The sequence below is a fragment of the Leopardus geoffroyi genome, chromosome E1, assembly GCF_018350155.1.
Source record: "Leopardus geoffroyi isolate Oge1 chromosome E1, O.geoffroyi_Oge1_pat1.0, whole genome shotgun sequence".
Taxonomy (NCBI): Eukaryota; Metazoa; Chordata; class Mammalia; order Carnivora; family Felidae; genus Leopardus; species Leopardus geoffroyi.
Genome location: NC_059330.1, coordinates 46,190,384 through 46,208,621, shown reverse-complemented (window position 1 = coordinate 46,208,621; position 18,238 = coordinate 46,190,384). Strand labels below are relative to the sequence as shown.

The following is an 18,238-nucleotide window of genomic DNA, read 5'->3' as shown; positions in this document are numbered from 1 at the left end:
TCCCACCACACTGAAACATTTCAAATGAGCTCATTTCTAGGTTGGAGTCACTACAGACCAGACACAGATATGCCATCCCAGCACATCCCCGGCACTCACCACACATCTGCCTTTCTTCCGTAGCCCTCACCGCTGATCACCTCAGGGCTCATCCAGTAGGGTGTGCCCGTGACTGAGCGCATGCCTGTGCCCGACATGCAGATGGTCTGCAGGCGCTTGCTGGCCCCAAAGTCCCCCAGCTTCACGTTCCCAGCAGAGTCTCGGAGGATGTTGGCTCCTAAGGCATGAAAGAACAGAGGCTGCCACCCTGTGGGCATTTTCTACCATCCACCCTTTCCCCCTGCCTTCCCAGGTCACAGGGCTGCTGAAGAGGATGGACTCTACCATGAATTGGACATGAATAGAAACACGCTATTGGCTCAGCCCTACAGCATGAAATGATCATCACCAGGGCCAACAACTGCACAACACCCAACAAGTATTTTCCCAAAGTGCTCAACCAATCTGCACCAATCCCCCAAAGAAGCAATTAAGGTCCCACTTTTCAGAAAATCCAGAATTCTTAAGTGGTCAGGTCTTGGGGACCCCACAGCTTGTGCCTGCTCACCCTTGATGTCTCGGTGAACGATCATGTTGCTATGCAGGTAGGACATGCCCTCCAGGATCTGCCGGGTATACTTGCGAGTCACACTCTCTGTCAGAGCTCCGTAGGCCTTCAATTGGTCTTTCACTGAGCCCTACAGCCACAGGAGTCAGAGGGAGTCAGCTCAGGAAGGGGTAGGAAGGGGCAAGGCTATTTCCAGCCCCCAGCATTGTAGCAGGAGTGATTTAGCCACCCACCATGAGCAACGCACCAGGCTTTGCTTGGAGAACAATATGAGGCAGCCCTTCCGTCAAGCAACGTGTGACCCGCATCCAGGAGGGAAGGCCCTCTGCACCAGCTACAGGGAGTACTTACTGGACGGTGCAATCACCCTGTAAGCTTCGGGTCAGGGTGACCTGGGACACTTCACATCTCACACCGTCATTGTGGCCAGATGGAGGACCCCCCCTGACTTTTGAGTATCTCCTCACCTTCTTCCCTGAGCCTCCGGTGTTTCAAGTGATCAGAAGCATGTCCAAGGGGCCCCTCCCCCGGAGCCCACGGCCCAAGTCTGGCCCTCCTTTGTGGGTGTCCCACATGCACCAAGGAGCACATACCCCTGGCATGTACTCCATGAAGATGGTCAGAGTCTTCTCGGCGCGGTCCCGCAGGCAGCCATAGTACTGAACTATGCGCTCGTGCTGCAGGTTCTTCAGCAGCTGGATCTCACACTCCAGGGCACTCACCTCCTGTGGGAGGGGCTCAGTGGTCACCTTGGCTTCCAGGGTCCTGGCTCTGCCCGTGTGGGATCAGCTCAACTTCCCTAGTAAGTGACTTTAGAGGGGTCTGTCTGCCTCGGGAACTTCAGCTGGAGCAAGGGAGTCTCTCCCAACTGTTTGGCCCTTGGACACAACGCTGGGTAGCCCATGGGACGGTAGCATTCCCATGCTGGAAGAGGGCAGGCAGTGGGGTGGGAGAATAGGCTGTGGTGCTTAGTTACGGTAACTGCTCTATTTGTCCACTCAGACTGGAGTACAGGCCACAATCACAGTTGAACTCCAAAGATAAGCTCCTTCCTGGACTGAGGGCTGAGAGAGACTGTGCATCTGGTGAGGGTGGCCAGGGCTGGCCACTGCCTCTCGGTTTGGGTGGTTTGGTACTTTGGCATCAAATTAGTTCCTCATACCTAATCCCTCCCCTGTAGGGTTTGATGCTCTTTGGACCACAGTCCCTTTGCCCCATAGCCATGGCCAGAGTGGAGAGCAAGGGAACTTGGGAAGAAGAATAATGGGGGAAAGATCCTGCAGCATCTCGAGCAATTGGTTTATGCAACAAGACAGGCATTTTTATTGGGGAGGGGGTGGGGGAATGTAAGCCAGACCATGCGGAAGGCAGTACCTTGCTTGTCTCAGGGCTGTCTGGGTCAAATTGGACCTGTTTGGAAGCAAGTTCACGTCCTGTGTCCACATCATAGCACAAATAGACCCTGCCGAAGGCACCCTGGCCCAGGAGCTTCCCACGGCGCCAATTGATGGGGGCACTAGGAGCTACAGGAGAATGGAAGGAAAGAGCATTAGCTCGGGCACATTATTTACTGAGATGTTGCCTTGGTTTCCAGAGGCTTTGTGATGGCACCTCTGGCTCAAGACCCCCTCTAGTTCTCAGCCCAGCATCCCCACCCAACTGGAGCAGGCCCAGTGCCCCAATCAGTTGGACCATTAGGCCCAAGTCCTGAGAAGCAGATGATTAGCTAACGTCATGGTTAAATGCTCCTCTGCATTGATCAAATATCTTTATTTCCTAAGTCCCTAAATATTTTTTTAAGTTTATTTATTTTATTTAGGGGGGCAGAGAGAGAGGGAAAGAGAGAATCAGTCCCAAGCAGGCTCCGCACCATCAGCACAGAGCCTGATGCAGGGCTCGAACTCATGAACTGTGAGATAATGACCTGAGCTGAAACCAAGAGTCAGACGCTTAACTGACTGAGCTACCCAGGCGTCCCCCTAAATATCTTAATACGGCAAGGACCGAGAACACTGCTCTTCTGGTTAAACATGGTCAAACTAGAGACCAGAGAGGGGAAGTGGCTTGTTGCACAGCAGTGGACTGAGGCCTAAGGCCTAGGGGATCTGCTGCTGACCCACAGGCTCTTTCAGTGTTCAGGCTCTTTCAGAGGATGGGCCAGAGCAGCTTGCTGCTGAGCTGAACGAGCCTGGTGGACCACCAGTCTCCTGCCCTGCCGCTTGTCTGAGCACCCCCTGGGCAGTCTCCTCCTAGCCAGGGCCCACTCCTCACACTTGGTAGGCACGTTCCTCTCCTGCACAGAGAGGGCATTCTCGCTGTCCGCGCTCCGCAGGCGCCCTCTGGGGTCCAGGTACTGCACTGCCAAACCCATGTTCTCGCCATTTGTGCTCAGGGAACGGCTGGATGGCACCAGTGTAAAGAGGTTGCCTTGATGACGCCGTATTCGGGGAAATGTTCTTCTGCCTGAAGGAGTGAAGGGGCCGGAGAAGAGCAAGTCAGACCCCTGCCCACCAGGCTAATTGTGCACGTCACATCATTCACCCTCACCATTTGCCCTTTCACCTAACTCAAGCCAGAATGGTTCATGTCACAAGCACCCTGAGAATCAGGACAAAAGCAGGAATGAGAAGGCAGCCACAGATGGCTCAGGAAGCCCTGGCCAAAGGGAAGGCACGGGGCTGGCCCTCGGGTGCCACATCACTCACAAGGCCAATCCACTGCTGAAGTCTGTCTTCCCTGGCATGGTAATCCCAAATCACACCTTTGTGGAAGCTCCATTCTGTCTGCTGCCAAGGGGCAGAAGAGGGCGCTGGAGAGCTGGTGTCATGGAGCACGCTCAGACAAAGGACAGTGTTCCCAGTGCCAGCATCTTGGTTTCCAAGTGCCGTCCTTTCCCCCATCTCCCCTCAGTCTCTAGTGCCTCAAGTCTGGGCACACTTTCTCAGGAATAAAGGAAAGAAACATGGGGTCTGGGGTGCCTAGGCCCAGCCCCTGGCAGTGCTTTTGTGTGGCAAAGCTCTACCTGAGTCCGTTCTGAGAGAGCCAGCAGGGGGCAGGGTGGAGGTGCACTCACCCTCATTGTAGTCCTTGTGGTGCACAGATACGTGGTAGCGCCGGGGGTAGGTTCCACCTTTGACCCCTTTGTCATATAGCTGAGTTTCCCGCTCTGAATAAGATAGAGGAATCGCTGGTTTCTGGGTAGATCAATGTGAGTAAGCCATTTAAGCCCCTATGTCACCTGAGACCTCAGGACAGCAGGCCCGAGGAGAACTAAAGTACAGTCCTGGCTTCCCAACTCAGCTAGCAAGAGTAGAATGCCTGCAGCCCCACCCGGAAGCCCTGTAGTACTCATCCAGACTCTGGGGAACTCACCAGAGAACTCCTGTCTGTTGTCGGGGAAGCTCTGGGCTCGGGACATCCTCGATTTCCGGAAGGATGGGCTGGAAAAAACAAAACGAAATCACGACGTGGACATCGGCTCAGTGTACTTCAAAAGGCTGCCCACTAGGGCAGAAGGCAGGATATCCAGATGGACTCCCTTTTCTAACTCCCTCCCGCATCATTACATGGGATAGAAAACCCAGAAAACAAGATATCCAAACTGCTTAGCTGTTTGGTGTGGAGTCTTGTTCTCACAGTTTGGGAAGGAAGAAGCAGAGTTTGAGAGAAACGGCCCTCTTCTGAGTTCAGCCTTCTACTACTTTCTCTTTACTAGTCTGAGGCCCAAATCTGACAGAACCTTGAATAATAAACCCCTCCAGGCCTCCCAAATTCCACCTTGGCAGCACAACACTTTCCCTTCTTGCCCATTCCTCCCACCTTGGTAACAGGGGAAGAGTTGAAAAAATTCCCTTGTCCAGGGCAATAATAAAAATAGCAACAATACCAAGCATCTTCCTTTCAGACTAATCACCACCATCCCATTTTAGAGATGGAGAAACTGAGGAATAGAGAGGTTAAGGGACTTGTCCCAAGCTATTGGACTTCTACTTGGTGGAGCTGGGCTCTATAAGGCTCCAGATACCATAAAGAGGAGGAGAGGAAAGCCCTATGCTTTAGGCTGGGCCTCAAGGGAGTAAGTCCAGGTCACTGGGTTTCACTCCCAAGGGAAAGAAAACAAAGTATTGAAGGGGCAGAGGAAAAAGCCAAGAACCAAGTGGGTACATTTAGCTATCTTTCCTAGCATTCACCTGAAGGGTCTTCTCCCTTACATGTAAGTGCCTTTTGAGAGAGCCACAGGTCAGAAACGGTCAAGGCAATGACACAGTAGGCCGCCCCCTACTTCACAACTACTAGATTTTCTGTAGTCTTGTCCCACTGCCCACCCCACTCCCCACCCCTGCTCAGCCACAAAGCTTAGGAGATAACCCAAAGCCAGAGTTGGTCCCTGTCCTGGCAGAGCCTACAGTTTGTGGCAGTAACTCCTGGCACTTTTGCCTGGGCCTTCTTGCTACTCTGGCTGAAGAGCAAGCCCCTGACAAGGCTATGAGTTGGATACTAGCAAGTAACTGTGACCGAATTCTATGACACTGCTCATCAGTTTTCAGATCTGTTAGGAAAGACATAATACAGATCTGGCCATAGTCACAAGGTCAGTACCCATATGAACAATTGATCAGTTACACACAGGGAAAAAAAAAAAAAAAAAAAAAAATCTCAAACCTGCTCCAAAGCCTCTGACCACAGCCCTAAGCCCAGCCAGACATGATCAAATGTGCTATTGGAAATAACAAGGTCAAGGTGAGAGGCTGGCTGGATAAGTGCTAAAGCCAACTCTAAACATACCCCTGCCGATGGGTGAATCAGCTCCACAGAACCATTTGGTATGTAAAAGATAGCACTTGTTCCCTCTCCAAGTGTGTGAACAAAATTCCACACCAAGCAGCATGGTAAGCTAGGCAGTCTGGATATTTTGTTTTCTGGTTTTTATAGCCCAGTGTCTTATTCCGCCAGAAACACTTGGAGGAAAAAAAATAAGGCAAACCCACAGGTAACAATTCAATTTTGTCCCCAAAACATTGAACTTCACTGCTTGTCAGGCCAGATCACAGCAATGAGGCCAAGAGCACAAGAGCAGCGTGTATATTATACAGAACCTCAGAACATGTCAAGCACTCAGAATAACAGAGCAAGCATTTAATACATGTGAATTGCTATCATGAGCTTCTATTACATTCATCAAACTATACAAACATAACATTCTTCACGGTATTTGAAAAATTAAGGAGATGGCTAGGAATCCCAGAAAGAGATTTCTTTCCCAGAAGCATGATGCTTTAACCATGGGTCTGCAGACCAGTGTCTAGATCAGAGACATACTAGCTAACTCTATTTCCTCAGCCCACCAGTCCCAAAAATGCCTATGCACTAACCCCCAGAGCAGCCACAGTCCCGTACCTGTCGGCTGACCTGTCCAAGGATTGGCAGCTTCCTGACAAGGAATTTTCAGCACTGCTCAGAGGATCCAACATCTGCAAGGCAAGTCATACAATAAAACCCAATCCCAGCCAGGTGACTCAGGGTTTTACGGCCCAGCCAAGTCCAGCAAATGGTGCTTTTTGTCAAAATATGAAAGTGCCCTTTCTCTGCCTGTGCAGTGGGAAGAATAATTAGGAAGGTACCATTCTCCCCCATAGTTTGAAAGGCAAGTTTCCAGGAGTGAGAAAAGTGCCTGGCCAGCATCCCAAGGAGCTCTGCCAGGAGAGCAAAGCAGAGATGCTACTTCTCCTGTTGGCATTTTGTTGGCTCGTGAACATTGGGAGCCTGGCGATGGAGCTGGTACTACCCTGCAGAGGCTTCCAGTGCATCTGGGTGGGACTGTAATGCTTCTGTTTACACTCCATAATTTAAAATTTATAAAGACAAGTATTGTCCTCATTTCACAGACAAATCACTGCAGGCCTAGAAGGTTAGGAGAATTGTTTAAAGTCATGAAACTAGTTATTGTACAGCTGATACAGATGAAAAATTTCCTAGTTCCTGGTTCTCATATACAAGCAATAAGTACCTACTATGTAAGTTAAAGTGTTTCTCTGGCCCTTGGTCGAATGCAGTAATAAAAAGCCTTCAGATTAGTTTTTTCTCCAACTAAACTCCCTTCATTTAGCCTAAGGGGGTATTCCCTATCAGCGTATTCATTATCTGAGAGACAAAGTTAAAAATTACATAGAGAAGCAGAAATCAGACTTATGAAAATTCACTAACAACTTTCATAAAATTAGTTTCCAACTCAAATTATCTCTTCCTATTTAATGCTAGGGTCCATCTTGCCCATAATTTCAAAGAGAGACCAGTTAACAGAAGAAGAATGTGCAAGTACAATAACATGGCAGGTATGATGAAGCAGGAATACCAAAGGTTCAAAAGGGGCCTTTGGAAAATTCACTGAATCCTGCGAAGTCTTCTGTAAAAAAGGATAATTTTTTTTAATGTTTACTTATTTTTGAGGGGCGCCTGGGTGGCTCAGTTGGTTGAGCGTCCAGCTTCAGCTCAGGTCATGATCTCACGGTTCGTGGGTTCGAGTCCCGCGTTGGGCTCTGTGCTGACACCTCAGAGCCTGCAGCCTGCTTCGGATTCTGTGTCTCCTTCACTCTCTGCCCCTGCCTCACTCACTCTGTCTCTCTCTTTCTCAAAAATAAACATTAAAAAAAATGTTTATTTATTTTTGAGAGAGAGAGCAAGGAGGGGAGGGGCACAGAGAGAGGGACACAGAGGATCTGAGGTGGGCTCTGTACTGACAGCAAAGAGCTCAATGCAGGGCTCCAACTCACAAACCGTGAGATCATGACCTGAGCCGAAGTTGGACGTTTAACCTACTGAGATGTCCTGGAGCCCCCAAAAAGGACAATCTTTATGACAATGCTGAAGAAATCAAAGGGGAAGTCAAGGAAGTTACATTGTGTTAGCAAAATTTTTGGTATAAAAATTAAGCCAAAAAATTTTACCTGAATCATGCTTTTGTTCATTCTAAAAATTAGCAAATAGATGCAACTATCTCCTTAATCTGATTAAAGAAACAACAAAATAAACATATCTTAGTTTCACTTTTCCAGAAAGGCCCAATTGAATATTCTTTCACTACATACATGTTTTGGTCTCCGTTAAGTGGATTTATCTTGAATGGTCCGTTACCAGGAACAATTCACTTTAGCTAAAGAGGCCGGGGCACCAGGGAAGGACCTATGCATTCCTTCTTTGGCCTCTTTCTAAAAGTCTGTCCTCTCTAGGAGTCTAATACTCCCACACCTTCTAGGGCTAGCCAGGTAAAACAAAGAAGTAAAAGGACCAGAATATAGGGCCACGGGGAGGGATCAAGACCAAAGGCAATAAACTCATTTGCAATCTGAGATTTTACACCCAAGTCACCTCTAACACAGCCAATGTCCAGAAGTGCTCTGGTTAAAGAAAACAGAAAGAATAGTCAGTAAAATACCTAAGAAGGGAATCCTTATCTAAAAGCACTCCATAAACATAATTTTATCTGGAAAGCAAGAGTTAACAGAAGAGAGAAGAAGCAGTGTAAAGGGCTTCTCACAGCCTGTATAGTTTGGATAACGCTTTCAGAGATTAGCTATCATGGGGAAAGAAAAGTTGTAAGAATCAGTTTTAGGGGAAAGAAAAGTTACAAGGATCAGTTTTTTTTTGGTAAAATCCCTCATGTGATGGTGCTGGTCCTTCTACTGGACACTTTACTCTTAAGAAATCCCCCTTTCCCAGACCAACTCCTAAACATTTATAAGTGCAGATCCTTCTCTTATGCAATCAAAGCAAAGCTCTGTGACAAGACTTCAGAATGAAGCCAGAGATCTCACTCTCGCTGAATTCACTAAGCTAAAATGTCATTTTCATCAAGCGAGCCACTAGTTAAAAAGTTAGCCATTGAAATGGGTAAGCTGTTCTGGAGGACGTACCCTAGAGTGACCCCCACAATGAGTCACAGCCTTGTATAAACCCCTTCCCTTAAATAAGGGGAGAACTTGTAACTTGCTTCTAGTCAACAGACTATGGCAAAGAGGGTGGCATGTTCATTCCTGTGATTATGTTACATTTGATGACTCCATCTTCATGTTACATTTTATGATCCACAGACTGGAGCAAGAGATTCTCCTTCTGGCCTTGAAGAAGCTGCCATATTGTGAGAGAGCCAAATGGCAAGGAACCGAAGGTGATTTCTAAGAGCTCAGAGTGCTCTTAGTCGCTCTTAGCGACCACTGAGAAGCCCCTTTATAGCCTTGGTCTGACACACTCCAAGGCATATCCCGGACCCCATACTCACACACTGCTCACTGGTCTCTGGGATGAACTCCCCCTCGCTGTTGATGCTGGTATAGGACCCCTGCCGGGCAATGCGCTGCTGCCGCTCAGGCACATAGCCAGGGGGAGGTGAGCTTCGTCCGGGGTTCTGGGAGCCTAGAGCACAGAAACAAGATCTTTTACAACAGAGCCCAGGATGTGCCCTTGAGAGGAGCAGACACAGGACCAGGTCGGACCAAATGTCTGTTGCAGAGGCTGGTACAAGGTAGGAGCTCAGCAGAATTCCATTCGTTTCCTTCACTGTATGTGGCCGATAAAATGGGTTAGACTCAAGATCCATTCCACGCTTCAGGTATGCCTTCCTGCACTTTTGAAGTTAATCAGCTAAAAGCTATTACATCTAAGACCCCCTGGGGTCCAGCCAATCAGATGCACTTGTGTGAGATTGAGATGGCTTCCTGCTATTCCTACCGCTCCTGGACACAGTCATGGGAGCCGCGGTTTTCCTGCTGCAGTGTTACCAGAGGCCCCACACCTGGTCTCCAGTTTTTCCGATGTCAAGACACAGACGCAGGCATCCTCTATGTATGTGGTGTGAAGCAGAGCAGAGGGGCACTGTGCTTCTGAATCTGGTAGCTTCCAGATTACAGAAGAGGGAGTAGCTCTGTGGTGTCTGTTTCTCTCTCTCTCCACCCTGTAAGCCAAGATGTGCACTAAATCTATTCTTGTGGATTCTACTCTGTGCACCTGAACCCTGAGCAATACGTGCTGGGGTAAAAAGGTATTACACATCTGACCTAGAATGAACAAAAAATGTCTCTTGTAAGGGACTGATGAGAGAAAAAGAAAAACCCACTTATTGATGAAATCCCCAGACAGGGATCTAAACTATCCCCAAACAGGATGAACTGCCCCAGTCTGTTACATGGAGTGTCTAGGTGAAGCCTCCCTGGGATAGAATATCCAAGAATGCAACATCCATTCTCTTCTTCACCAGCTGCCACTGAACTCTCCCCTGGTTTTCCAGGTAGGATGGGACTGGCTCACAAGGCCAGCACTACAGACCCAGGAGGGGCTGGGGGAAAATAGCAAAGGTTTTCTGAGCTTTTATTTCCAGCCAGAGACTTTCACTTTTTCCAATACACATTGCTGCCTGCAGAGAGCCAGCCTTATTATCTGATGGGCAATGGGCCAGGGGCTATTGTGCACAGGCCCACAGCTTGGGGCAGGAAAGGGAAGTCTCCCCAAACCAATGGCTATCAGAGGAAGCAAATGGAAAAACCAGGAGTTGGCAGAACTGCTCCAGAGCATTTTCAGTTTTGTTTTTATCTTCAATTCAGAAATTGGGGGCTACAACAGCAGTCGAGACCAAGTAAGACAGGGACCTGAACAGGACAGGACACTGGACTGCAAGACTCACTGATGCGCCCACATTTACCAGCAGAGACAGCAGTGAGCTAGACAGCACAAATCACAGCACTATGCAAGCAAGACCACTCAACTCAGGCCTTGGAAAGCAGGCATGGCAGGGACAGCAGGCTCTCTGGGATGCCCTTCCCTGGCATTCCAGCCCAATCTTGTTCTATTCTCATGAGGCCATTTGTGCCAAGGGGCCCCAGCAGCAACAGCTGAAGCAACAAAGCAGAGTAGTAGGCCTGTGTCCAGAGTGGCCCACTGCTTTGCATGATGGTGCTCTACACATAAGGAGAAAGCCAGGGCTTTAAGCTGCTGGCCGTCTGTGCTCCTCCCGGGCCATGCCAGCTCTCTGCTAGGTCCTTAACCCATAGTGCAGAGTCCGAGCAAAACTCTCACCCAAAGCTGAAAGACTGGCTCTCAGATTCTACCCGTTCTCATAGGAGATTCCTGTCAGGAAGCTGATGCAGTCAGGAAGTTGCCTCTGCAGGGAGTTCTAGGGTTTGGGGTCAGTGTTAATGTGCAGGTCATTCCAAGTACAAAGAGATAGCTGTTTTGGACATCAACTATTTTCTCTAAACTCTGCTGTCTCTTGCTGGGCAGATGAGATTGGGGGAGGAATTGAATCTTTTTTTCTTCTTCAGTGGGAAATCTTAACCAGTATTTCTTAGTGTGCTCACACTGGACCAGGCTGTGCAGAAGATTTCATCCCATGAGACCCGGAGGACATCCTAATGTGTTTCAACTTTCAAAATTCCCATTTTATTCTGAAGTTGCCACCACTACTAAACAGTTTCTGGTCTCATCTAGCATCACAGAAGAATTTCTGGCAAGGAGAAGAGCCCTGTGGAAGTGAAGGGAGCTGACTTGTGTGATCCCAGGCCCCGCCCTTCCGACTGCACCAGGACAGGGGGGACAGGAGGTCTGCACTGTGCACAGCTCTCTACCCCACTGTTGCCATGGCTCCCTCCAGTCACCTCATCCTTTCAACACTTCTCTCCTCCTCTGCCTGAACTTTTCCTTCTCTCCTTCCCCTGGCCAAAGCATTCTGCACCCTCTACCTGCACTCCTTGCTTCATCTGCCACAGGAGTCGGCTTCCCCACGGTTCCTTTGGCACCACCCTCAGCACTCTTTTCACCTGACTTTGCGCCTCCCTTCCTGGTGAGCATGCTCAGATCTCTAGCTTACAGTCTACCTCTCCTATAAACCACTAACCCATCTCTGATTTTCTTTCACCACCAAGCTCCTTGAAAGAACCGATTGCCTTTGCTCCCCCACTACCCACTCCTTAGGGGTTGCAATCTGGTTTGCCTAACTGTGGGATTGCAGTAGCAAGACAAGGAATAAGATGGAGCGGGAACAGAGGCAAAGGCACTTAACAAGACACACTAGACGGAACATGAGTCACAAGGTGGCAGGGCTTGGCTACATGGCTTAAGGGCACCACCCAATGTATATGGGAAAAAATGGTGCTCGAGCTTGGCTTCAAAGGTGGGTAAAATTTCTACAGGCAAAGATAGGAGGAAGGGCATCGTCACATAGGGAAACTCCATCTGCCTTGTCTGAAGATCTCCCCACAGGGATCTTTCTTTTGGGTTAACTCATCACCTAGTTGTTTTTGTTTGTTTGTTGCTTGTTTTTAGTTTTTAGCATGAACTAGTTTAATAGACTAATTGGCTTGAAAAAATTAAAATTCAAGGTATGTATATTACAATGGAAAGAACAAAAAGTAAACATGATAAATGGTTTCAAATGGTTGAAAAATTGTCAGATGAAAGATGTTATCTGTACATCTGTGTTGCTCAAGAGAGCAGTACCAGAGTCACTGGGTAATGTGAGAGAAGGCAGATTTTCAATTCAATATAAGGAAAAACTTCAAACAAATAGCGTGATCTAAAATTGGACTTGCACTTCCCCATCACTGAACACGGTGCGGTGGGGGCTGAATGACGTGCATGTTACTGTCTCTCACTAAATACAGGTTCCTTCATACTGGTGGAGGGAGGAGGCAAACCCCACTTGCTCCTGCTGGTTGGGGGCTGAATGGCTAAGGCTTCTTGACCCCATTTCTACTCCAAGCACTTCTACTGCCCAATGCTTAAACCCTGACTCTTTCCTCTTCCTGTTTCCTTCCACTTCCAAACAGCCTTACGCTGCACCAACACAGCAAGCACTCAGACATTTGTGGACCAAACGACAAGTTGCCCTTGGTCTGCCCTTTCCAACCTGGCTGGTACCATGTAAGGCCTCCCCCTACCCCCTCCTGTTTCTCTGGTCACTCCTTTGCTGTGTCCTTTGCAGGTTCATCTTCCCCTAATTGGCCATGAAGTGTCTGGATTCCTAAGGCTCAGTCCTAGGCTTCTTCTTACTCTGCAGTCTCTCCTTAGGGCCCCTCACCTGGGCACATGGCTTCAGCTGGACAATTCCTAATTTTTTTTTTTCTAGTCCTGATTTTCTCCTCTAGAGACCTGTATATCTAACTGTTCATTTGCTATCTCCTCTTAGCTCTCTCAAAGGCACCTCTAATTCAACCTCTAAAACATCAGGTCTGCCTCTTCTCAGCATGCGAAACCAGGCTCTCATTGACCGTTTCTGTTTTGGTGAAAGGCAGTGCCATTCATCCAGATCCATAAACCAGTAACTTATCTCCTGCTCATTCAACCCCTGCAAAATCAATATAGTATCACGGTAGTTCTGAAATCTTTGGTCTTAGAACCCTTTTACACTTTAAAAACCAAGGACATCAAATAGCTTTTATTAAGAGGGTTTTATCAATTGATATTCACTGTATTAGATATTAAAGCTCAAAAATTTTGCAAACACACAGGGCGCCTGGGTGGCTCAGTAGTTGAGCATCTGACTCTTGATTTCAGCTCAGGTCATGATCTCACAGTTCGTGAGAGATCAGGCCCCAAGCTGGGCTCTGTGCTGACAATATACAGCTTGTTTGGGATTCTCTCTTTCTCTCCTCTCTCTCTGCTCCTCCCCCACTCGTGCTTTCTCTCTCAAAATAAATAAATAAGTAAATAAATAAACTTTAAAAAACTTTTTTTTGAAAACACATTAATACACAAGCATACATTCTATTAGCCATCAGAGCAATGACATCACCTCACGCATGTAACCTCTGGAAAACTCCAATGTATATTCATGAGAGAATCAGTAAAAAGGCAAACCGCAGACCCCCTGAAGGGATCTCAGGGACCCCCTGCACTGAGTCCCCACCCTAGACCACACTTTGAGAACCACCACAATGCTGTGTTCTGTTGTTTTTACCTTCTAAATGTCTCAAATACACCTGTGCCTTCTCTCCAATACTGTCACCAGCCTAATCCAAGCTTCTGTCTTCTTCCTCTGGACCAAACTGCTTTAGCCTAACATGGTTTCTCTTCTTTCTTCCCTCCCTCCCTCCTTCCATCCATTCATTCTAATTTACATCCAAGTTAGTTGGCATATAGTACAATGATTTCAGTAGATTCCTTAATGCCTCTTACCCATTTAGCCCATCCCCCCCCACAATCCCTCCAGCAACCCTCTGCTTGTTCTCTATATTTAAGAGTCTCTTGGGGCGCCTGGGTGGTGCAGTCGGTTAAGCGTCCGACTTCAGCCAGGTCGCGATCTCGCGGTCCGTGAGTTCGAGCCCCGCGTCGGGCTCTGGGCTGATGGGTCGGAGCCTGGAGCCTGTTTCCGATTCTGTGTCTCCCTCTCTCTCTGCCCCTCCCCCGTTCATGCTCGGTCTCTCTCTGTCCCAAAAATAAATAAACGTTGAAAAAAAAAAAATTAAAAAAAAAGAGTCTCTTATGTTTTGCCTCCCTCCCTGTTTTTATATTATTTTTGCTTCCCTTCCCTTATGTTCATCTGTTTTGTCTCTTAAATTCCTCATATGAGTGAAGTCATATGATATTTGTCTTTCTCTAATTTCACTGAGCGTGATACCCTCAAGTTCCATCCACATAATTGCAAATGGCAAGATTTCATTCTTTTTGATTGTCGAGTAATACTCCATTGTATATATATACCACATCTTCTTTATCCATTCATCTGTCGATGGACATTTGGGCTCTTTCCATACTTTGGCTATTGTCGATAGCACTGCTATAAACATTGGGGTGCATGTGCCCCTTCGAAACAGCACAACATGGTTTCTCTTTGATCTGTTCTTGCTCCCCTGCAATCTGTTCTCCACAATGTAGCCAGAGCAATCTTTTCAAAACACAAATTGGAATATGTCACATTACCCATTTCTATTCACTTTAAAAACAAGAAAGTGGATTTCACTGCTTTCAACATTAAAGATCAAAATCTTTAATCATAGGACCATGGACCATAAGGCTCTGCCTCCCTCCCTGGCCTTAGATGGTTCCTCCCCATTGTTCTCAGCTCTCCAGCCTCAGGGCTTCTTTCTGTTTCTCAGTCACACCATATTCCCCCAGCCAGCAGGCCTCCACACGTATAGCTCCCCCTGCCTCAGACTTTCTTCCCTGTTTCCCTTTGCAAAATTCCCACATTCATGCTCCGGATCATAGGCTACGGCTTTTCTGGCCCCCCAAGTCAGGGCACATCCCTCTGTTATACATGCTCATAGCACCACACACCTTTCAGCCACAGCCTGTAAGTCATACATTAATCTCATCATGATAAGTAAGTATTTGTCTTCCCAAAGACAAACTGTCTTATGCATCTACAAGAGACATAAGGGGCAGAAGCCAGGTCATTTTGCCTTCCCATGTTTCTGGCACATAGCTGATATTTTGACAATTAAACCTGAAGTGAGTAAATGAATGAATAAAAATGTCATTTGATACGGAGATAATGTGACAAACACTGTAACGGAGATGGGCATAAGAGAGCAACATTTTCAGTGGCTTCCCACTGCCTACCAATAAGCCCAAGGGCATTAAAGGCTCCTTAGGAAGTGGCCCAGGCATCCTTTCTCACCTTCCTTTATTCTCCTCCAAATACATCAGCCAGTCTGAAGCACAAGTGAGATTTCCACAGGCTAACAGTCAAAAAGCCCTCTCCCCTCATCCTTGCCTATACAAGTCCCCCATGATCTCTGAGTCACACTCCACACCATCTGGGGTTCTTGGAACCCAAGACCTTCTTTTTCAATTATGTCTGGCAGGTACCCCTTCCTGTGCCTTGAATATCTCTATGCTAAACAAATCTTCATGTGTCAGCTCTGGTGTTTCCTCTTCTGTGGAAGACCTTCTCCAAAGCCTGGGCAGAGTCAGTTATTGCCTGCTCTGTGCTCCCACCCCACCCTGCCCTCCACTGCAGACTCATTGTACATGTGTCCACTGTAGCCCTCATCTCAGCCCAACGGCTGGTATATCATGCTTGCTGAACGAAGGAACCCAGGATCTATACATGCTGGGAGGCTGTACTGCCCAATCTCTAGATACAAAGGAACTACTTCATAAAAATCCTATTCCTCAGCATTCTCAGATAAGGAAATTCTATACATGGCTCTTCACAACAATGCCTAGCATTTAGGCCCTGCCTCTACACACAAATCATGGGCTCTTGCTTAGGACCAGGAGGCCCAATGGTCCAATCACTGCCCCATGACGATCCTCACTGCTTACTGTACAAATGAACAATACTGCCCTCCTCCAGCCCCTCAGTCTCTCTGAGGGTTCTGGAACAGAAGCCATTCTGGCAGAGTCAGGGCACCTGGATACCAGGACTAGAGATGTTCTGGACAGTGTCTCCTTGCTGGGGTTCTGGCTCTTTCTCCTCAACCAGCTTATTAAAAACATAGCCACCAGTTATTTACAATGTTAGAGAAATATGGAACTCATATGTGGACCTTCAGCTGGGCAACACTTACTACCAGTGTTTGCTCAGGTTCCTGAAATTACTCAGTAAGGCAAAGTCAGTGCCTTAGTAACACATTCTTCCTGCTTATCACTCACAGACAGGCTCAGCAGCAGGAATGATGTTCAGAACTCCCCAAGCTCAGCTCAAGATCTTCAAAGAGCAGTTTAATTTGATGCAATTCTACCTTATGAAGAGAACTTGCCTTCCTAGCAGCAGCAGTAACCTCACCACAAATGTTTGAAGGCCTGGTTTCCTTCTTGATACAGATGCCACAATTCAGGACGTGGCCTTCTCCTCAGACTTGGGAAATGGGATCCAGTACAATATTGGATTATCTGGCATAAGGCACAGACCTGACTTAGATTTCCTTCCTGGGGAGGCCTGGGAGCAGCTACATAGCTTTCTTCCTAGTTAGCCAATCATATATACTCTGTCAACAGTCTGCTGTCCTTTCCAGACAACTTAGTTTGATTTTCTAAGAGTTTCATTGGTCAACATCTTCCTCAGAGCATAAGGACTCTTCAGGAATCATAAGCAAGAGGTCTAAGGTCAAAACTCAAACTTGGACCTGACTCCTAACCTCACAAGTCCCCAGTTCTTTGGCAAAATGATGGTCAAAAATGAGAGTGGACTGGGAGCCTGGGTGGCTCAGTCAGTTAAGCATCTGACTTCAGCTCAGGTCATGATCTCATGGTTCGTGGGTTTCAGCCCCGCGTAGCACTCTCTGTTGGCAGCTCACAGCCTGGAGCCCACTTTGGATTCTGTGTTTCCCTCTCTCTCTGCCCCTCCCCCACTCATGCTCTGTCTCTCAAAAGTAATATAAATAAACGTTACAAAAAATGAGAGTAGCCTGTCGTTGGAGGTCTTCAAGCAGATGTTTGAGGAGATCACTTTTTCAGACATATTCAAAAGGAACTTGGTCATGCCATCATGTTGTTACACTATAAGCTCCTTGAGGGTTGGGACACTATTCCAGTCATTTCTCTACCCATTCCCCCCAAATAAAGGCACAGAGGATTATTTTGCACAGGGTAGTAATCTACAAATGATGGTTTTTTAATTAACAAATATTTGATTTTTAAAAAGCATGGGCAGATAAATTAGATGACAGGGGAAAAAGGGGGTGAAATACTCACTGACAGAGAGGTGCCTGCTTCTGGGCTCGGGGGGCTGGTAGATGGTATTTATATCTCCTGCAGACTGGGAAGCTTTGATCCGCACCTGCCTGGACACCCCAGAATGGGGAGAGGGACTGGTCTGCAAGATAAGAGGAAAAAAGCTGAGCTATCTTTAGGCAGGCAGGGCAAGAAAGGCCTCCTCCCCTTCCCTAAGACTCATGTTCTTAGCTGCCTTCATGCTTTCAATACACGAGCTACCCAGTCTTCCCCCAAATCTCACTCCTCAATATGTCTTGGCAAATCACTATTTCCTCACAGTAGTTTTACAGCTTCAGTGTTATCTGAGCACTGAGACCCACTGCCCCAGTTTAAAGAGTGATGACCTAGGCATGGAGGAATAACAAGTTTTCCTATAATAATATGCCAAACAGAAAAGACAGTTGTAAACACTCCCTCATAAAATTCTCCAGAGAGCTTGGGAAAAATAGCAGGAAATTATTTCGGCAGCGAGATCACCTGCTTAGTGGGGGGTCAGAATAGAGAATGATGGCAACCTCCCTGCGCAACAGAAATCTGGGTGATAAACATGTATTTCTCAAAGTAGCTTGATGTGCTGCTTCTGCCCCAATCATAATCACTCCCTCAAAATTAAGGCAAAGTCTCAGTTGATTAACATAACCAGGCTTTCCATGAAAACCATCTCAGGATTGTGTTCATCTGGGAAAGGCTATCAAAGGTACCATTCTGCCAGAGGTCAAGGATCTCAGAACAGAATGGGATCATCAACATTACCACATGCACCCTTGCGCTGGCACTGTCCCAGTCAAGCCACCAGTGAGCCCTAGAAAAAAAATCAAAGCAACAAAGGGGGGCCCTTGCACTGAGAAAGCTAAAAACCGAAGCTCAGTGGTGAGCAAGTGGCGTCAGGATGCAGTCACAAACATGCAGAGCACTCCAGAGGGTGGGGATGGGAGGTCAGGACTCTAAAGAACTTGGGTCAAATTTCTAGTTGCTTCTCGAGCT

General features: G+C 47.5%; 1 protein-coding gene across 3 annotated transcripts in view; it reads right to left on the bottom strand.

Moving 5' to 3' along the window:
* MAP3K3 (mitogen-activated protein kinase kinase kinase 3) overlaps positions 1-18,238 on the bottom strand; it is a 61,005-nt gene that overhangs the window by 3,809 nt on the left and 38,958 nt on the right. For all 3 annotated transcript variants that reach the window (XM_045489417.1, XM_045489418.1, XM_045489416.1), the window contains 10 exons: positions 17,234-17,354; positions 8,883-9,016; positions 6,005-6,078; positions 3,980-4,047; positions 3,681-3,773; positions 2,879-3,070; positions 1,982-2,130; positions 1,201-1,332; positions 608-737; positions 100-277 (listed from right to left, as the gene is read on the bottom strand). In XM_045489417.1, the coding sequence (XP_045345373.1) occupies positions 100-277; positions 608-737; positions 1,201-1,332; positions 1,982-2,130; positions 2,879-3,070; positions 3,681-3,773; positions 3,980-4,047; positions 6,005-6,078; positions 8,883-9,016; positions 17,234-17,354 (1,271 nt within the window). The remainder of the gene's footprint in view (positions 1-99; positions 278-607; positions 738-1,200; positions 1,333-1,981; positions 2,131-2,878; positions 3,071-3,680; positions 3,774-3,979; positions 4,048-6,004; positions 6,079-8,882; positions 9,017-17,233; positions 17,355-18,238) is intronic.